The 20,973-nt window shown below is 47.1% G+C and overlaps 1 protein-coding gene across 1 annotated transcript in view; it reads left to right on the top strand.

The window, feature by feature from the left end:
* Positions 1–20,973, top strand: part of LOC137776554 (transmembrane protein 132B) — a 356,123-nt gene that overhangs the window by 319,560 nt on the left and 15,590 nt on the right. Inside the window, exon 5 of the mRNA XM_068563133.1 lies at positions 2,476–2,619. Within this exon, the coding sequence (XP_068419234.1) occupies positions 2,476–2,619 (144 nt within the window). The remainder of the gene's footprint in view (positions 1–2,475; positions 2,620–20,973) is intronic.

Here is a 20,973-nt window from a genome sequence, read left to right as displayed (position 1 = left end):
TTATTTTTTCATCTCTCTTAGATTGGGTTGGCATTGTTTTCAAATATTCATTACAAAGCTGATGTTTCCTATTGACAAGTAGGTACTATTTACAGCTTTAATATCAATGAAAAACAATCTATAAACTGGGAACAATACTAGTAATTACTTTAGGAGGGTTGTTGAGAAAAGTCAATGAGCAATTAATTACATGTAAAGTACTCAGAACTCTCCCCCTCCTCCTCCCCCTTCCCCTCCTCCCCTCCCCCCTCCTCCCCTCCCCCTCCCCCTCCTCCCCCTCCTCCTCTCCTCCTCCCCCTCCTCCCCTTCCCCCTCCCCCTTCTCCTCCCCTCCCCCTCCTACCCTCCTCCTCCTCCTCCTCCTCCTCACCCCCCTTCTCCTTTTCCTTCTTCTTCTTTGACCACATCTCTTACCCTTTTTCACATTTGGGGTGGAGAATGAGGGGCTGATTTAGAACATTGAATGTGGGACCCGCTTAGTGCATGAGCTGAGAGTAGGGGCTCCCGGGAGTGAAAGGAACGCTTGAAATGATGATCTGTTTGGTCCATTCTGGTGGAGCCAGTTGCTGAGTGTTTGGTGAATCTCACTGCTGAGCTGAGTTGCCCAGTGTCCACCAGCTTCTCTAGTTGACTTCTTCTCGTCAGACAAGTGTGGAAGTAGCATCTCCAGCACAGTCCCTTTGTGAACCCACTCAGTGGTTCTCTAATTCATTTGTGAAGCACATCTTGTACAGCATCCACTGTAATCTCTGTATTTATTGAGTTCTTGTGGCTCGTTATGTGCCACCTCTGTTCTAAATCTGGTACATAGATTGACCCATTAAATCCTCATAAGGTCACCACACAGTAGGTACTTTTATTATCCCTGTATTGCAGATCAGGGAACCCTGGCACATGGGGAAGTATCTTGTGGCAGATGCTGTTAATGGATTATAAAAAGCCATTTACAAACCCCTCCTCCACGACCAGCTCCACTATCAAAGCCCACTTCCCCAGCCTCCTTTACAGGTGGGCTGGCCGTGTGACAAGCTTTGGACTTCCTGATGAAGAGGAGCTGGTGCAGCAGGTGACCCCTCCCCCCTCAGCCTTCTCCCTGCTTAGACAGTGGATGGAGATGGCTGGTGTGATAGATGCCATCTTGCTATGTTGAGGGAGTGGCCAAGAGAGCTGCAGAGAAGTAGTAGCCCTCCCCTCACTGAGTCACTGGACCAGAGCCAGCAGACACATAGCTCCAGAATTCCGGTTATGAGTGAAGCGTATAAACCCGTGTTGGGTTATTTCACTTGAGTCAGATTTTCTGTAACTGCAGATCCACACGATCCTCACCGAATCAGAGGCTGAGCCAGTTTCAAACACAGTCCAGTCCCAGAGCCCATGCATGCTCTCTTCTGCACTGCTTCTGCCATGCCAGGTACTGTCCCAGGTTCTCTGGGTGCAGTGGAGGTCAGAGCAATGATGGCTTTGACCCTTGGGGAGTTTACAATCTCATGAGCAGTCAGAGATTAAAACATAAACACAAAATAAATATATAGTGACGACTTATGGTTCTTACCATGCAGGACAGACTAGGTGCTATGAGAAATAATAATGCAGTGCTAACACACACTGGGGGCAGGCAGAAAAGCCCCGTTTCTCCAAAGAAGTGGACATTTACGCTGAGATCTGAAGGATGGAGGGAACAGGGAGGCGTGTTTTCGGTAGAGAGCTCTGCGTATGAAAGAGCAGGAGGCATGAATGAGATTCACTGTTGGAAGAACAGAAAAGACCTCTGTTTGAGGCTTGACTGTGATGAGGGGCAGCAGGAAGGGGGCAAGAAGGAGCTAGAGAGGTGGGCGAGGGTTAGGTCCCTCCACGTCAGCGAGTTTGGACTTCATCTCTAAGAACCCTAGGATGCTTTCAAAGAGTTTTGATCTAGGTGAGAAATCATCTGAATTACATTGAAATAAAAAAGATTATCTTCCAGCTGCGATAAAACCTACAGAACTTTGAAGGATGTCAGAGGGGGAGAGAAATTAACATGATATCAGTTTCACAATCCCTAGCGCAGGGATTGTGGGCCAGGGATTGTGATTTCCCAGGCTTGGCTGGGAAATCCCGGGGAGGGGGGGCTTGGAGGTTTGGGGGTAGAGGGCGCTGGTGGTCAGCTCAGGAGTGCGGAGGCTTATAACCTGCAGCTAGTTCTCTTCTCTTCTGTGTGCTGCTGCTGTCTTTCCTAATTTGCAACCAAAACGAAGGCTGTGTTCACTATGTGAATAAGCCCTGAAAACAGGCCGTCGTTTACCAAATGAACCTCGAGCTAAGATTTGGCAAATATCGAAAAGAACTCCTGCGCTGTGTGCGAGGGGTGTCTGTAGGGCACAGACAGTTTTTTAAATTGTAGAACAACAACTAAGGTCGGAGGTGGCCTGCTGGTCACCCCTCCCGGGGCTCACGGGCGTGCCTGTGGCTGACACGCGCCCTCTTTTCTCCCGCGCAGGACACGGAGGTTCTGAACACGGCCATTCTCACCGGAAAGGTGGTTTCGGTTCCCGTCAAGGTCGTGGCCGTTCAAGAGGATGGTTCGGTGGTGGACGTGTCGGAGGCTGTGGAATGCAGGTCTGCGGATGAAGACGTCGTCAAGGTACCGCGGGCTTTACCTCCAGATTCCCAGGCGTTCGGTCCTGTCCCTCCCCTTCTGTCCCGGGGCCGCTCTGAGCATCCCAGGCCCCGAAGGGCTTGACCGGGATGAGGATGCCGAGGAGGGAGGGAGTGATGGCAGGGACCCGCCTGGGGTCAGAGGAGGCTGCACGCGCCCTGCTGCTTCCTTCCCCGGGTCTTAATCTTGAGCAGAAACAATTCTCTTCCCCTTCTTTTGTTCATAGGACAGTGTTTCCTGAATTTTAGCCATCTACCTGCCATCTTCACAATTTTTGCCAACTTCCTGTGCCAAATAACATAATTTACTCATTATATTTTCTTTAAATGCCTCACTTTTCAACCTTAAATATCTTAAATGTCTCATTAGAAGACAATAAAATCCATGAGCTTGATGTACTAATTTTTTCTTAGTATACATGAAAATAAATGACTATTAACTTTTTTAGAAGTCCATCCATGTGCCCCCTAACTTCCCTTGGGTACCAGTGGGACACAGCTCACAGTCGGGGGAAATCTGGCCATGGCACATTTCTGCTGCGTCCTCCATCCTAATTAGCTGGATTTAGGACTCCATATTCAGCCAGGAACCAGCCCATGATTTTTTTTCATGTCTTTGCAGGGGTCTGTTTGAATCACTGAATTTAGAGTTTCTGCCCGTTTTTTCTTGGCGCCCTGATTGGCAGTTTCCTTTTGCAGCAGAGACCCCGAGAGAAAGACTTACATCTTTAGAATGATCCTTTCTCTTTAAGCTGCTAAGAGAGCTCCCAGCTCCTATGTCTTCATTCATTTTAGAAAAACACAGTACCGCTGAGTTCTGCCTTCTTTCTGTTCTGCTGGCTCCTGTTCAGAGGTGAAATGAAACTTGGTCCCCGTCTGAAGAACTTTGTGGTGGACAGAAAATCCTGCAGGGTTTTCCCTGTGGTGGAAAAGATCTGGGAGGGATTCCTTCCTTCTTACAGTGACCTGCAGGAGGCTGTGACTTAACCCAGAGATGGTTTTGATAAGGAAGAATTGATGTGTCTGTGAGGCCTAATTAAAAAAAAAATTAATCCTTAGGAAACCCCAATTTGGCATCGCCTGCCTCCTGGGTGGAATGCTAATTCTCCCCTCGAGACAGAAGGTGGACCGGCTTCAGAGTACACACAGCCTTGCCCTGGGGCTCCTGGCAGGCCTCGGGCTCTGTGGGGGCAGGTTTGATTAAACAAATCTAAAGCCTTCGATATTGTGAGTCGAGAAAGATCTGAGCCAAGTCATACAAACTCATCTGCACAGAATGAAAAATATTGATTCATTGCCCTTGGTTGCCTTTGAAAATGCATGTTATTTACCATCCCCCGTCATTCCAGGAGGGAGACATTGGTGATGGCACACGGAGGTGGCATCTGTGTGATTATGCCACCCTGGGCTCAAACAGATGGCTCAGCTCTGTAGACCCCTCAGCCTTGTTCCCTCCCGAGAGCCTGGTGTGAAGCCCCCCAGGGCGGGGTCTCCGCTCTCCTGCCCTGGAGAGCTCTACCCTACAGAGGCAAGCCCAAGTTCACGGATCCCATCGTTGCCGTATACTTGGTTGTCTCCCCTTCGCAGAAATATACTAAAAATATCCTCCCCTGAGCCCGAGAGAGAAATTGCTTTGGAAGACAGTAGTTTCTGGCTCAGCGGTCGCTTTCGTGGCCTCATGAAGATGGGGCTCTCTTCTAGCGAACTGTGGCCTGATCTTAGCAAACGAGAGCGTGCAGATCCCCAAGCGCAGAGCTGCTGTAAGACGTTTCTAGGGGAGCCCAGGCTCTGTTGCAAATCCCGGCGCCTGGGTCAATCGAGGGGGATTCACTAAATGGCTGTGGTGCATTTGTCACAGGCTTCGTGTCAATATTTGTCGTGAATTTTGTCACAACGCTAAGACGTACAGCGTCGTCCTCAGAGCGGTCCGCTGGCCTGGGCATCACCCAGGGGCGCCTAAACACGTGGATGCTCATTAGCACCCCAGGGAGACACCCCCTTGGTCTGTGGATTTGTCACCCGGTCACTTCCTCACGGTGCAGGAAACGCTGTGTGATTCCCCAGGGAGAGCCTTGCAGGTTTCACCAAAGATCGTCATGCGATGGAAATTCTGAACGTTGGGATTGTGACTTAGGTAAGGGACAAAGTATCAATTCAGGACGGTGTAAATTGTAGTGATACACAAATTGGCTTCTTTGCCTTGGGACCGTATGACATTGGGGGAATAAATCTGAGGACATAAAGGATTTTGAAGGGCTGGAACCTTGGCAAGATTGGAAGCGATCTGTGTCGCATTTTAAGTGGACAACTACTTCTATGTTAAAAAAAAATACATAGAAGATGCATATTAATTGCATGTGTGTGTGTGCGAGAAACCTTGGCAGTTTTGTTCACAGTGAGATCTGATGAACCAGCTGTGTTTTTTAATTGAAGTATAGTGGATTTACAATATTGTATTAGTTTCAGGTGTACAGCATACAGGTGATTCCATATTTTTACAGCTTATACTCCATTAAAAGTTATTACAAGATCATGGCTCTAATTCCCTGTGGAACCACCTGTCTGAAGCGGCTGCCACAGGCTGATATGATTTTTGTTGGCATTAACAGGTGCGTGACCCGAGAACAGAGGTCACAGGTGGGCAGACTGCAGGCTGCATCTGGTTCAGAGGAGTGTGTGTGTGTATTTAATTTGCTGCCATCCTGTAAAAATTGGCAAATCACATAGAAATCTGGATTTCCAGCCTCTTCTGAAATTCATAAGGTCGAGTAGCCCTGGGCCCACACTGCTTCCTGTGACCCTCAACCCGGAAGTGACCAGAGGACGCCCCTGTGCGTAAGGCCAGTGCATCCAGATCACCGCAGCCTCCACCCCACCCTCTTGCCTCCCTCATGGAGGTGGAGGGACATTTGTGATTTCTCGTCACACTCGTGCTGCTGGGAAAGGAAGCTATTTCTTGTCCCCTGGTCTCTATAAGTCACAGATGATAGATGTCACTGGTCCCTCTGATGGAGAATTCTGTGTCTTTCTAGGCATAAGAGGAAGGCTCTAAATTGGATCGTATTCTGTCAAAGAGTGTCTGAGGGGCTGAGGGCCCTTGAAATCAAATCACAGGAGAAGTGATTGAAGGAAGTGTGAGTGTTGAGCCTGGTGATGAGAATAAAAGGCCCAGGGACAGGTGAAGAGGGAAACATGACAGCTCTTTTGAAGTCTTTCAAGGGCCATCCTTTGGAATATGGGGTAGATTTGTGCTTTTTAGATTTCAAGAGTGGAAGTCAAAAGGGAACCACTCTAGCTCAACATAAAGAAAAATAATGCAGAGGGAGTGAGTTTGGGGGGCGGGGGTAAGCTTCCAAACAGGTGATGTCAGTTCAAATCCTGACTCCATGGGGGAACACCTGTATGAGCTAGTAGTAAAGTATCATTCCTATGGCTTTCCCATCAGGGAGTCAGTTGATAAATGATGTTTTCTGAATTTGCAAAAGAATTTTGTTTCCATCCTCATGACCTGGAAGGCATGTGTGTCAGTTTCCTCTTGCTGCTGTAACAAATGAACGTGAATTTAGTAGCTTAAAACAATGCACATTTATTATCTGATGGTACTGGAGGTCAGGACCCTGAAATGGGTTGGTTGGCAGGGCTACGTTGCTTCTGGAGGCTCTAGCAGAGAATCTGTTTGCCTTTTCCAGCTTCTAGAGGCTGCCTGCCTTTCTGGGCTGTGGCCCCCTCCTCCATCTTAAAAGTCAACATCGTAGCATCTTCAAAGCTCTCTCTCTCTGACCTCTGGTTCCATCATCACCTCTGTTTCTCTGGCTCTGAGCCTCCTGCCTCTCTCTAATAAGGACCTTTGTGATTACATTAGGCCCACCTGGCTATCCCAGGATAATCCCTTCACCTCGAGATCCTTATCTCAATTACATGTGCAGAGTCCCTTTGCCACGTGTATTCGTTTCCTAGAGCTGCCATATCAGTTCCCACAAACTCAGTGGCTTGAAAAAACGTAAATCTGTTCTCTCCCCTCCAGAAGCTCTAGGGGAGGATCCTTCCCTGACTCTTCCAGCTTCTGGGGGCCCCAGGTGTCCCCGGCTTGTGGCCGCATCTCTCCCGTCTCTGCCTCCGTCTAAACATGGCCTTCTCTTCTGTCTCCGTGTGGCCTTATTCTCCTATAAGGGCGCTCGTCATTGGATTTAGGGGCCACTCTGATTCACAATGATCTCATCTCACTATCCTTAAGTTAATTATATATGCAAAGACCCTGTTTCCAAATAAGGTCACATTCACAGCTTCTAGGGGCTAGAGCTTGGATATATCATTCTGGGGTCACCGTTCCACCTACCGTGTAAAGTGACATATTAAGAGGTTTTGGGGATTAAGATCTAGACAGCTTTGGGGGTCTTTATGCTGCCAGCAAGAGCACATTTGCGGTTCTTTGCTAAGTGTCTTTCAAGGTCTTCAGAGGGAGGAAGAAAAATGCAATTTCCATGTTGTAATTGTGATTTAATCTTTGAGTGTCTATCTTGCTGACCAAGTGATGGCCTCCTGTTTTTAATGTGTTGGTAATTGTATTGTTGGTCAGTGAGTTGCGGTCTCCAGAACCGCAGAAGCCCGGCATATGTCACCAGCAGGGGATGAACTCATTCACGCTTGGAGAGAAATCAATGTAAACTCACGCTGATCTTGAAGAGGGTACCCTCCAACTATTGGCTGCAATAATTAAGTTTCCAGCCTTCTGGTATCAGCCGGACTTGAAATAATGAGATGCTAAAGGCCTCCTAAAAGGATATTAACATTTTAAAGCCTTCTCTGCCCCAGGGAAGGTCTTTATTTCCAAACTTCATCTGTGAAGGGCAAGGGTAGGCAGCAGATGTGCTGTCGAAAAAAACCACAAAGGTTTCTGCTGCTTGTGTGGGGTCACTAAACAGAGCCCAATGTCACCGCTGGAGGATGCAGGAAGCTTCTAGAGAGCAGCTGCATTTCCTGGGTCATCACGTAGCCCCTGCAAAAGGCTGTGTGACCCGATTTTCCTTAAGTGGTTGGATTCACAGAGAGGATGAGGTGGAAGGTGGGAGTGTCCTGAACATGGTCCTTAGAGAGGCATCTGAGAGCTGATGTCACTGAGCCAGAGACATCACGATTCAGGTGGAGGCGACTGGACAGGTGTAGGGGTTAGTGGGATCTGGCAGGCCTGCGGTGAAATCCTGTATTGGTGAGCTTTCTTTTGTTTTGGTTGCAAGTGATAGAAACGCAAATCCAACTGTCTTAAGCCCGGAAAGGGGAAATATATCGACTCATGCAGCTAGGTGAAGTTGGATCCAGAGGCACATCTGCACTGGATTTCTCTCCTTCTCTGATTTCTGCCTTCTTCTGTGTGGTTTTCACATCTTTTTCCTGGGCCCGTGCTACTTCCTGGGCCCAGCATCCCTCCCCGGCTCCCTGCATCTGGACAAGCCCCAGCTGTCCTCTGGACTCTGGCTCAGGTGCCCCTGCCCTGTGCAGCCGCCTCCTTCCTGCCGTTCTGCATCCCGCCCCCGACACCGAGGTCCTCACCTCTGTGATTCTGTGCCCTGTGTAGACGCACGTATTAGGGACTCAGCATGTCGTGTGCTCCTGTACAGGTGGCAGGTTTGCCCCTTGAGGGCAGGTCCGTGTCTCACTTCTCTTCCTGCCCCGAAGGGTCTGTGAGAGGGAGCAGTGAGAACAGCCACAGCCCCCGGTGACCCCGTGCCAGACTCTGGTCCACTGGTTCTTTACACATCGCAGCCTCCGACCCGCCCAGCACCTCCACAGAGTAGGTACCACTCTTGCGCCCATTTTACAGCCCAGGAAACTGAGGCCGGAGAGGTTTATGTGTCTGGGCTCAGTGGGTGGTGAGTAAGCATTAGTCCACTGCATGTGCAAATTCATGGTACCGAAAAGTGGACAAACAGTCCCTTCCTATTTCCTCTCTCCTGTAAAGACAGAATTAAAGACAGGTGTTTCTGAAAATCCACATTTTATGTAAGAGTTTTGATTGTTGGCAAGTCATCCAGTTGAAAGAGATGTGCAGACACGTTTTGCCCGGGGGCTGTGGTTCTCACCTTCCACGTGTCCTGCCCTGTAGGAGGAGATAAACCTAATGGAAGGTGAGGCCCAGGCACCTGGGGGGTGGGATTGAGGACCTTGTGGGGATCCCCGCAGTGTTGATGAAATAGGTTCAGAACAGTCTCTCTGCACTGACTTATCTCCAAAGGGTCCTTGTCTCCTGTGGGCTCCAACGGGCTTCCAGAAAAACCCTCAGACGGATCCTAATGCTATCAGAAGGAGATGGAGAAAAATCCAAAAGTGGTTTAAGCCCATTTCTTTCTCTTTTGGCAAGGCTTGGCAAACATTCATACAGAAAACACTGTTCTTCTGTCTCTCGGCATGAATTTCCTCCCCTTCACCCATCACCAGGAGCCAGGCAGCTAAGAATAAGTTGTCAGGCAGTTTGGATGTTATTGCCTAATTGTGTCTTTCTTGATGCTGGTAATTTGGACTTCCATTGTTCCATTCTAATGCGAGATGTGTCACATATTTCCTGTTGGCGAGAGGATACGTATTGCTCCATCCCCAACCTTTTGTTCCTGTCAGTGTCATTCAGATTTCAATATTAATGAGATCTTTTGTTCCCTTCTGTCTTTAGCATCTCTAATGAAGAACTCACATTCTGGAATTGTTTGGGCATCATGTGGGGAGACCTTGGGACTAGCCAGTGTAGATCTGCAGCCGCCGGCTTCGCGCCCTCAGTTATCAGAGCCTCGTGGGGGAGGTGGTGTTAACTGAGGTCTTGGGCCGACACCGAATTAAATCTCGGAGACAGAGTGTTGGGAGAACCAGAAAAGAATAGCTTCATTGCTTTGCCAGGCAAAGGGGGCCATAGCGGGCTAATGCCCTCAGAACTGTGCATCCTGACCTGGAGGGGGGCAGAGAGGAGTTTTATAGCAATGGCTCAAAGAGGGCGTGGTCAGCTCGTGGACATTCTTCTGATTGGTTGGTGGGGAGGTAATCGGGAGTCGGCATCATCAACCTTCTGGTTCCTGTTGGTCTGGTGTCTACGTGCTTGTGGGCAGCAGACGGTTAACTTCTCCCACCTGATGGGGCTTTCAGTATCTGCAGAAGAGCTCAAAGATATTGTTCTGTGTATCCCTTGAGGGGGAACCAGGACCCTGCCCCAAGGCTGCACTATTGTGTCCTGACTGTTCCTCCCTTGTCTCTGCATCCCCTCCCTTCCCTAACTAACAACTGCCTGAACCTGCCCGTTGGAACCCAGGGAAGGTCATGGAGGCTGAATGAAGCCTATTTCCTGTAATCAAGAAATGGGGGACACAGGAAGGCTTTTGTGCCCAGGAGCCCCACAGGGTCCTACTCAGTATCAGGTCTGTGACTGTGTTTCGAATATCAGGAAGGGTCAACTACAGCCACTGTGCCTCTGTCTCCTGGCACGTTTATCCTTGATGTTTTGGGGCTTGGTTCACAATTTAAACTCCTTCCGTGAGCCTTTGATGGTGGGCAGAAGGTATCAGCTTCATATTCAAATTCATTGAGTTTCCTAAAGAAACACTTTAAACACTCAATACACTTTATTTATTTAAAAATTTTTTTTAAATTTATAGAATTTTTAAAGGTTACTTTCCATTTACAGTTATCACAAAATATTGGCTGTATTCTCCATGTTGTACATACAGCCTTGAACTTATCTTATACTCAGTAGTTTGTACCTCACACTCCCCAACCCCTCTATTGCCCCTCCCCCCCCGTTTAAATAAACTTTAGAAGTTAACTGTCTAAGAAAAGTGATGCACAGGGCATTTAATTATTGTTGCCAAAATACAGGTCACCCAGTTGCTAAGTGCCAGGGCTGGGGTTTGACCCCAGGAAGCTTGGCTCTCGGCCCCTGCTTTACAGAGAGCACCCCAGTTTCACAGGGAACTTAGCCCTGTGAACTTAGGGTGCTTATTTCAGGGGCAGGCTTCTTTCCCCCCTACTTTGGGATTATCCGTACACTGACTTATTTTATACACATCCTAAGATTAAGATTACCTTCCAAAGATAAAAATGTAACCCTCTTTTCTCTGAAACATTTCAAATGTCTAGAGGGACATTCAGTGATGTTAGGAACTGGTGAACATAAGAAGAAATCCCACAAAGAGCTAGAACTGACTTCTTCAGCCAAGAGTCACTCGTGTAGCAGAGACTCAGTGAGCATTGATGAGAGAAGTCTTCGGAGAATCTCACACATTTTCCCCTGATTATGCAGGAGTCTTGCATGAGCAGTTCATTCATGCTTTATTGATACATATCGCTACGCTGAGATGGACTTTGAGAAAGTAATGCTGCCTTTAGCAGCGGGTGGAAATACAGATTCTGTCTCAGTCAAAAACAATGGGATAAAATTTTTCTGGTACTGGATGGACCGGGTTACATAGCCACCTATTAAACAAACGGGCTCATATCTCTTCTAATTCATTTTCAAGAGGGACGGGCTTCCAGCAGGCAATGATCATTTATATTCAATGTATATACTCAGTGTATTCCTTCTAAACTGCTCTTGGATTATCGCCTGGAGACATTTCAGGGTTTAACTTGAAATGCAAAGAGACGGTCTCAGATTTCAAAGCACTGCTTTCGACTCCTAGTCCTCCCTGCAGCGTTGGCTTACCCTTCTTAAAGGGCCCCTCTCCAAATGTTTCAGATCATTTTGACCACTTCTGAAGCTCAGTTTTACAGGCTCTTTTTTTAAATGAAAGGCCTCAGCCCGAGGCGATTGCCCTAATATCGTCATCTTTTTTTTTTTTTTAATTAATTATTTATTTATTTATTTTTGGCTGTGTTGGGTCTTCGTTTCCGTGCGAGGGCTTCCTCTAGTTGCGGCGAGCGGGGGCCACTCTTCATCGCGGTGCGCGGGCCTCTCACTGTCGCGGCCTCTCTTGTTGCGGAGCACAGGCTCCAGACGCGCAGGCTCAGTAATTGTGGCTCACGGGCCCAGTTGCTCCGCGGCACGTGGGATCCTCCCAGACCAGGGCTCGAACCCGTGTCCCCTGCATTGGCAGGCAGACTCTCAACCACTGCACCACCAGGGAAGCCCAATATCGTCATCTTTTAATGCTCTGGACAACAGAGCAGTTTCCCGTCATCAAGGGTTTCAATCGTGTCACTCCCCAGGGAATACTTTCAGAGAGATGAATTTATCCACGACTTCCTGACATCCTTTGTGTCTGACACTTAATAAATATTTGGGTTACACTCTGACTTCTTTTCCTATGAGCAGCGTTTGTAGGGAGAGCAGTCGGTGATCGTATGCTGAGACTGTCTGTGTGTCTGAAGCCCACTCGTGGGGACGGTGGATTGCCATGTGCCTTTCTCGACAGCCCCTTTGAGTGAAAGACTGATACTGAGGCTCTTGAAGAATTTTCCAATTCTGATACCAGTGCTTGCACCGTGGCCTGGGTTGGGACAGAAGGGACTTTGGTCAAGGATATTGGGCCAAAGGATTTTGGTTTCATAGATAGGATATAAACAATATAGAAAAAACAAAACTTGTGATAGGACCCCACTTCCTGGCATGTGCCAATCCAGACATCACTACTCAATCCCAGCACTCCTTCCTTCGACAGCCCGGATTCCTTCTCCAGCAGAGGTCCCTTGAGCAGCAGCTCAGAAGTGATTTGCATTGGCAAGTGAGACGAACCTATTTCCTATTGCTGGTAGAGTCTGTGGGGAACTAGCAAAAGTTTTATTAAGCACTGAAGAACGTGATGCTGATGAGGCCGTGATATGGACCTCGAAGTTTGATATATTGGAGGGAGAAAAAAACCAAAACAACACTTCTGTGCCATTGCTCTGCGTCCTATCATCCGGATCAGGATGTCCTTAGGCCAAAGGTCATAAAATGATAGGCCTTGAGGCAAATCCAGACCCCAAGACGCGCGCCCCCAGACAGAGCAAAGTACTTTAAAAATGTATGTATACTTAGATGCCAACGTTCAAACATTAGTAGATTGCACCAGCGCTCTGGAATTCCCGTTTCCCTCGCAAAGTCCGAAGGTCTCTGAACACAGCCCGTGTGGCAGCGGTGGGCTCAAGGTAGTAGCCGCTGTCCCCTTTGGGCAGGGTTTGGGCTGCTCCCTCAAGTCTGTCACCGTCCCCAAGTTCCCTGACCTTCACAGCAGACCCACCTTCCTCGTTTATGTCACCTCCCTGGGCGGGGATGGTGAGTCAACCCCCATCACCATCCCCCGAAGCTCCACCATCCCAGGCCAATTGTGCTGAAAAAAATCTGGGTGAATTATACAGGTAAACTGAAATCTATTACAAATATATTAGATAAGTTAGTTGTATTAAGTGAGATGTATTAGACCGATGTATTAGATGCAATTATTTTAATTCATTGCTAACATAGGTAGAGGTTTTCACAAGGCAGAGTCACTTAGTGTAAGAACAGCTGTAATTTCACCATGGGGGCTACTTCTCAAGCTGTTCAGACTGGAATTTTTATATCCAGGATTTTAATTAGCCCATGTCACACTGGCAAGGACTCCAAGTTGATCCAGGGGGTGAATTCCAGGGACTTCTGTGCTGCTGAGGCATTGCTGGGCTCCACCCCTTCCTCTGTGACTGGCTCAGCCTGGCTGGGCTATGATTTGCTGGTCTCTCTGGAAACCTCCGAGAGTGTGATTCTGGACACCCAGGCTTCTCTTGGCAGGGCTGAGCCAGTCTCGTCTCTGCCAGATCTTAGCTTGGGCCTTTCAACCCCCCTCTTTTCTACATTCTGATTTTGGAGAAATTAGTGAGGTCATCGTTGGCATTTTTCTTTTTCCCTTCCCCTGGAGCCTCAGAGATAAAAAACTCTCAGCTGCCGGCTTTTATACCTTGAGGTCTCAGTTCACAGCATTCTTTGATAGAAAAGTTTCTTTTCTTAGGGAAATTTTCAGAAGTACTTACAAGATAAGTTTGGAAAACACAAACCCTGTAGATCCCTCGTTCCCCTGAGAATATGCTTATCCTGCCACAATGCCTTTTTTTAATGTGACTAATTGAGGCGCAAACCCCCGAACACCTAAGCTTGTGACTCCAGCACCTGTGCCGATGGGAGCCTCGTTCCCAGCGCTTCTCTCCGCCAGGTTCAGTGTCTGCAGTCAGAGCCGGTGCAGGAGGCTGGGCGGCGCGATATGCTGGGCTCTCACCAGATAAACAGCTCTTAATCCCACCTGGGCCACCGTTTGATGACTAGGAAGTGCTTGGATCTTTTCCTAAACTCACAAGCGTTGGTGGTACTTTGAAAATCTCCCAATGTTGAGGGGTAAAAAGCTAAAATGAAAACATTTCCCAGATAAGCGTATGCTAAACTTTACAACAAACCGTAATCTTGGGCCTCATTTGCTGGCGTGGTTTTGATAAGGGGCACGATTTCGGAAGCACTTGTCTGTCAAGGTAGAACCACACCTTGTTGAATGCGATTTGGACGGGGATTTATCATGGAGGTGACCCAACAGGCAGAATGCAGGAATTGACTGGTGATGCTGGGCTGGCGAGCCGGGAGATGAGGTTGGGTGGGAGCGGGTGTCCGCGGGTCTGTTGTGGAGGGCTGTCCTGAGCATCTCGGATGAAGGTGAGTTGAAGTTTGGGGACCGGAGGCGGCCAGTGAGGCCCGACCATCTTGTAAACACCGTACAAGACCTTCCTGTTCTATCAGTCACTGTTTTTGACAGTATTTTGCACGGGAGTCTGTCTCTTGCACTCAGACCTCCTCGAGGGCAGAGACACTTGGGTTTGCTTTGTGTCCTCAAAGCCCTGCCGGGAACCCAGCGTGTATCATCACTGAGTTTTAACCTCAGACTCGCTGTGACCTCTCCGTGCCTTTGAGATGTATCCTTGTCCTCCCTGGGCTGCACAAGAGTTGCATTCTCTGAGGTCTTTTTAGCACCAAGACTTTAAGATTCTCTAAGGAAGGCATGTGTTTTGGATGAGCTGGGAAGGGGTCTCCATTCTGCCCACGCTGGCCCCGAGATCTGCCTTTGCTGGGAGGCCTGGACGATCAGTCAGTTCCGGGCTGGGTGCTGGGCACACTGCTTCGGAGAGAGGAAGAAATAACATCCCAGCCATGGTTCAACTAGGGAAGTGAGACTGATCTGCATGAAGAATTGATGAGAATAAAGGAGGCTGAGAGCAAAGCCTCATGACCAGAACTTGAGAGTGAATTAAGGAGTCCCTTAGAGTGGGAGCTTTCAGTGTGGTGATGGGCATGATGGATGGGTGAGGAGGGAGGGGCTCACGAGACCTTTCCCGTTCCTGGTTGTACTATCCTGAGCAGAGCACTTCCTCTCTCATTGATTCTGCGTAGTTCCCATATGTCTACAAGGTACCAGGCCTTGTGCCGTGAGCCTGAGCTGCAGAAAATTAAATAAGGCAACATGCTCGTCCTTAAAGGCTTGCCTTATCATCTAGGAGGGGCAGAGAAGTAAGCATTACTATATTAAGTCATAGTCTACGAAGGTACAGAGGTGGATAGAAGGTCCCTCGAGCCAAGATCCATGGACTTATCTCCTAGAAATCTTCACGAGAATTATTTGACTTTGCATTTTCATTTTTTATGGTAGTCTACAGACTGTGTAAGCAACATGCACCACTGTCAGTAGACCCAATCACTGCTACTTGATTTCAGTTCTAATGTTTGGATTTGTGTCCATGATTGTACGAGGGACCCAAAGGACTTGGAGCTGTATCATATGAATAGTTTAACTCTTGAGAATTCAACTGTATGCATTTGGCCCAAAATAACGTGGTGTCCTTACATTTACATGCATACATATACACATATATGGGTAGAAACTGTGCATCTTTTAATCTCGTTATCTCTGTTCCTCTGCCTGGTAAAGTATTCGTCAGTGTATATTGGCACAAGTGGTGGGGGGCACTTGAGCACAACGGGAAGAGTCTCCCCATCTTCCAGAGGTGTGTGATGCCTTCTTCTAGTGGCCAAGCAAGCGAGTGGTGATGGTGTCAATGACCTCTTGCCTTCAGGAAGACATTAAAGACTGAACTGAGGCCTCCAAGAAACCCTTGACTAATGAAATGTTAGAAGAACTGGAAGATACTTTTACAGAAGGTGTAGGTGATAAAGCACACAGGGAGAGCCAACACACTATAAATTGCTCGAGTGTTCTGAGCAGAGAGAAATAATTGAATAATTTGCATATACCACCCATCTGTACAATTGCATGCTACCTATAGTTTTATATATATATATATATATATATGTTTTATATATATATACATATATATATATATCTTACGCATACATGTTGCTACATATTCTTTGTATTAAAAATCATAAATGCGGGCTTCCCTGGTGGCGCAGTGGTTGAGAATCTGCCTGCCAATGCAGGGGACACGGGTTCGAGCCCTGGTCCGGGAAGATCCCACATGCCGCGGAGCAACTGGGCCCGTGAGCCACAACTGCTGAGCCTGCGCGTCTGGAGCCTGTGCTCCGCAACAAGAGAGGCCGCGATAGTGAGAGGCCCGCGCACCGCGATGAAGAGTGGCCCCCGCTTGCCGCAAATGGAGAAAGCCCTCGCACAGAAACGAAGACCCAACACAGCCAAAAATATAAATAAATAAATAAATAAATAAATAAATAAAACTGACGTTAGAAAGAATAAAGCTTGACTGTTTTAAAAAAAAGTCATAAATGCTGTGCCTGGTGAATGAAAATAGGGATTTTCTTGTATAATACTGCTTGGGTGCAATTTTGCTTCAGTTAACTTTAGAACCCAACTGCCATTTGCATGGGACACTGAGAAAAGAAAGAGGTATGTTATAGGCAAATGCTATATTTGTGCCAGCTGAAGGCCAATTGACATTACAGATGAAGGAGCAGAAACTCAGGTCAAATTACCTGCTCAGAATCACACGGTATTATTCAGCACACTTCAGTAATGTTCTAGGGGAAAAAAAAGATGATGGAGGTGGTATGTTTACTTATCGAAGGGAAGGGGTAGACAGTTATGACTTGGGGGGGGGTGCCTCTGACCAACGAAAGCGTAGTCTGGGGACCCACTGGGGACAGGAGTGCTGTTATGTCCTAGAGCTTCTTATTGTACAAGTCTTATTGTATAAACTTTAATGAGGGAACTTAGTCACCAGGAGCACATAGCTGTTTGCTAGAGTCAGGCAGGCCTCTTTTTAATAAAGCAGCTTAAATTTAACTCAAACTGGTTACTTTAGATACAACGGAATCCCCCTAGTGCCCTAAGTGGCAGTTTTTATTATACTTCTGCCTAAAGACTGAGACTTTTGCCCCATAGGGGAGACAGAGGATATGGAACTGTGTAGAGTTTCCGCAGTGGCTGCTGTCCCCCTCCTGAGCCAGATGTCCCGGGGTTGCTGCTAGCTCTTCCCTTGAGGGCCCGATGGGACTCGTAGAGCAAGCCCGGGGGGTACAAGCTCCGTTGTTTACAGGCTCTAAAGCTTCACACTCACACCAGCCCCTACGGGGCCTTTAGCAAGTCAGTGCAGTTTTTCCCTTGGATTCTTTTTTTTTCCTAGCTTATATGGCATCCAGCAGGGTCCACCCTGGGGAAGCAAATGCTCGATTTCTCTTCCTCCCTATGGGCATGTGTCTGTCTCCAGATTCCAGGTTAGTTTGTAGCCCTGCATCAGCAGTTCTCTGATGGGTTTAAGAAAAGCTTTTAATTTGCAGTTTGGTAAGGGCAAGAGAAGTGCTCTTTTCAGCCATCTACCTCTCTGAACTGAAACTGGAACTTGGCTGACTTGATTTTGTCTCTGATTTTTATCAAGCAGAGGATAAGCCAGGCCCCTCATTTTAAGAATACTTTAAGTGAAAACTAAGAATGAACTGAATATAGAGAGGGGGTCAGCGGTTACTGCAGCAGCTATTTGACCAATAGAAAAGGACAGTGTTGGGTCAGAATACACCGCTTGGGACACTGGCCTTCCATTACTGGCTGGGTGACCTAACTGAGCGTTAGTCTCCTCATGTGTAAAATGGGTAAAGGATAACTTTCCCACAATGCTCCAGTGCAGGAATTTTTTCAAATTAAGGGCCAGTTTTTATGGGATCTCACCAGCATTTTGTAAAAAGTGAAGGAATAGAATGGACTGGAATGGAATGGCACAGAGTGGAGTGGAGTGGAATAGAATGGAATGGGATGGAACAGAATAGAAAGTTCAGAGTGACTTGCATGTAATGAGGTTAAGTATTTTTTCATGAAACTTTGGCTTTTGCCTTTATGTATACTTTTTGTGTATTGGTCCTAATGTAAGATGTATTTTCTAATGTGGGTTGTGCTTCAAACACTATTTGAGACACATTGTCATAGACTGTATCAGTTAGTTACACCTGCATAACAAACAGCCCCAGTATCTTAGTCACATGCCACCACGAGCTTTTTTTTATTGCTCACAGGTCTTCAGGTCAGCTGGGGTTCACCTCATCAAGGTTGCAGACACCAAGAGGGCAAACCCGATCCTTTAACTGTGTTGTTGTTTTTTTTTTAACTTTTTATTTCATATTGGAGTAGAGTTGATTAACAATGTTGTGTTAGGTTCAGGTGTACAGCAAAGTGATTCAGTTATGCATATACATGTATCTATTCTTTTTCAAATTCTTTTCCCATTTAAGTTGTTACCTAATATTGAGCAGAGTTCCCTGTTCTGTGTTTTAAGTATTTTATGGAGAATTTTTTGTTAAAATTCTGCTGGGCAAAAAGAGTCATTTGCCCAAACCCAACATTGTTGAGATAAAGCATATTTTACCTCTGGTGGGGGGGAACCACAAATTCACAAGGCAAAGGGTGAGGGTGCAGTGTTGGGTATGGCACTGAAATCTACCACATGAGGCAATCGAGAATGTCAGGTGGAGGGGGAAATTCCCTGGTGGTCCAGCGGTTAGGACTCTGTGCTCTCACTGCTGAGGGCCCGGGTTCAGTCCCTGGTCAGGGAACTAAGATCCCACAAGCCACGTGGTACGGCCAAAAAAGAAAAAGAGAGAGAGACTGTCAAGTGGGATGATGTTTTATAAATTGTAAAATGCTGTATGTGTCAGGTTTCGTCTTTAAAGGTGTACCCCTGCTTCCTCCCTTCCTCCTTCCCATCTGTCCCCCTGCCATCGGGATGAAGAGAAAGGTCATACATATGTAAGAGAATTCCTCACTTATCTTCACCTTTGGGTCCTGAAAATGTTCCTTGATGTCTCCTTCTTACTTCTGAGAAAGACTTCCCTCTATTTTGCTGCCAGTGTGCAATCTATAAATTTGCATGTCTGTATATGTTGATTTTTTCCTGCTTCCAGTTTTTGTAACTAGACTGAAAAATCTCTCTAGACATGACTTGTTCTCTTCTGTACTTTATCTTCTTGTTACACAACAGGTATTTGGTCAGGGGTGTTGGAAGACAGTATTATATCAGTGACTTATATTTAGTGATCACTCAGGAAATGGTGATTTTATTTGATTGTTTTTTGCCTGAAGCTCCAGGTGACAGGCAACTCATTTCTTCTCTCACCTCAGTCTCCGAACTCAGAGTGGATATTTGGTGAGTTTGGCATTAGTACAGGGCCGTTGGGTTGTACAATGCATGCTGGAAACTCTTCTGTCGACTTAGCATGGAAGAGCTGGACCGAAGATCAGCGCTCAGAAAACACTTGCTGTCTGTTAAGTGATTTTTGTGGTTCATCTTATTTAATACTTAGGGCAGGAATTATCATCCCTTGTCTCATTTCTCTGTTCCCCGTTCTGGAAAACGTCCTTGCAAAAGCTTTCCGTATCACACTCCCCCACCTCCCATTCTGTCATGAACCCACACCATCAGAGGTTTGCCTCTTCTCCGCTGAAGTCCCTTTGTCAAGGTGTCCAGGGTTCACGGCCAATTCCAACGGTTAGCTTTCAGTCCACAACTGACTCGACTTCCTCTCAGTGTTTGATATCAATCCCACCCTGTCTTCGGAGAATCTTCACCACTTACCTCTGAGATACCATTCTCTCTATGGCCTTTCCTTTTTTTTTCTTTTTAGTTTTTTAAAATTTTTTGGCCATGCCGCGCGGCACGTGGGATCTTAGTTCCACGAGCAGGGATCAAACCCGAGCAGGGATCGAACCCGAGCTCCCTGCAGTGGAAGCACGGAGTCTTAACCACTGGATCACCAGAAGTCCCCCTGGCTTTTCCTTTTTAACAAGTTGGCCCCATATTGTCAGGTCCTTATATTCATGACCTCTAAGTGTTAGCAGGCTCAAGGCTGAAATGTGGGATATTATTCAATCTCCTGGCTTTAAATACTGCATATGCTGGCATAATCCAAATTTATTTCTTCAGCTTGAGCCCTTCTCCATGGACTCTGTACTTGTGCTTCCAACTTCTTACCTAACATCTTCATTCAGATGTCTAATAAACATTTCTCATTTAATATTTTTGAAATGGAACTCCGGATTCTTTCTCTCTTCCCCAAATCTGCCTTCCTGCAGGCCTCCCTTATCACAGGGATGGCAATGCCATTTTTCTGGTTGCTCGGGCCAGAAACCTAGCAGTCATCTGTGGCTTCTCCTTCTCTCACACCCAACAGCTACTCCAGTAGCAGCTCCTGCCAGGGCTGCCTTCAAAGGCATCCTGAACCTGACCACATCTCATTCCCTCCATCACACCACCCTGATGGGAACCTCTTTCACGTCTCTGTTGCATGGGCTCCCCTTCTGCCATTCCTACTAGAGGTATCCTGTTATATCGTCCAATCATGCTACTTCCTTGCTCCCAAACCCCACAGCTTCTCATTATACTTACACAGTGGAGTACAATCCAGCTCCCCTGGCTACTTTTGTGCTCCCTTGCCCTCCTTTTTGGTCCTTGAATATGGCAAGGACATACCTGTCTCAGGGCCTTTGCACTTCCTGACCTTCTGCATGTGCTCATGACTCACTTCCTCACTTCATTCAGGTCTCTACTCAAATGTGATCTCTCCAGGGAGGCCTTCCCTGCCCATTCTAACTAAAACCGTTATCACTGTTTTCTTACCTTGCTTGATTTTCCTTTTAAGCCCATCTCGTTACCTGATATTACATTTATATCTAGGTGTGTGTTGAGTTTGTCTGTCTCCCCCATTCCGCAGTCAGTTCCATCAGGGCAAGGACTGTATTGTTCATCACTCTATCCCCAGCACCTAGGACAGTTCCTGGGTCTTAGTTGACATTAAATAAATATTTATTAAATGAATGAATGATTTATTCTTATTTTACAGATGAGGGATCTGCGGCAGAGAAAAGCTATGTCAAAATACCCTGGGACTCCAAGCTTGCTCTCTCCATCCTCCAGTGAT

This window comes from Eschrichtius robustus, chromosome 14 (genome assembly GCF_028021215.1).
Source record: "Eschrichtius robustus isolate mEscRob2 chromosome 14, mEscRob2.pri, whole genome shotgun sequence".
Taxonomy (NCBI): domain Eukaryota; kingdom Metazoa; phylum Chordata; class Mammalia; order Artiodactyla; family Eschrichtiidae; genus Eschrichtius; species Eschrichtius robustus.
The sequence above is the reverse complement of the archived record's forward strand: the minus strand, read 5'-3'. Positions and strand labels throughout refer to the sequence as shown.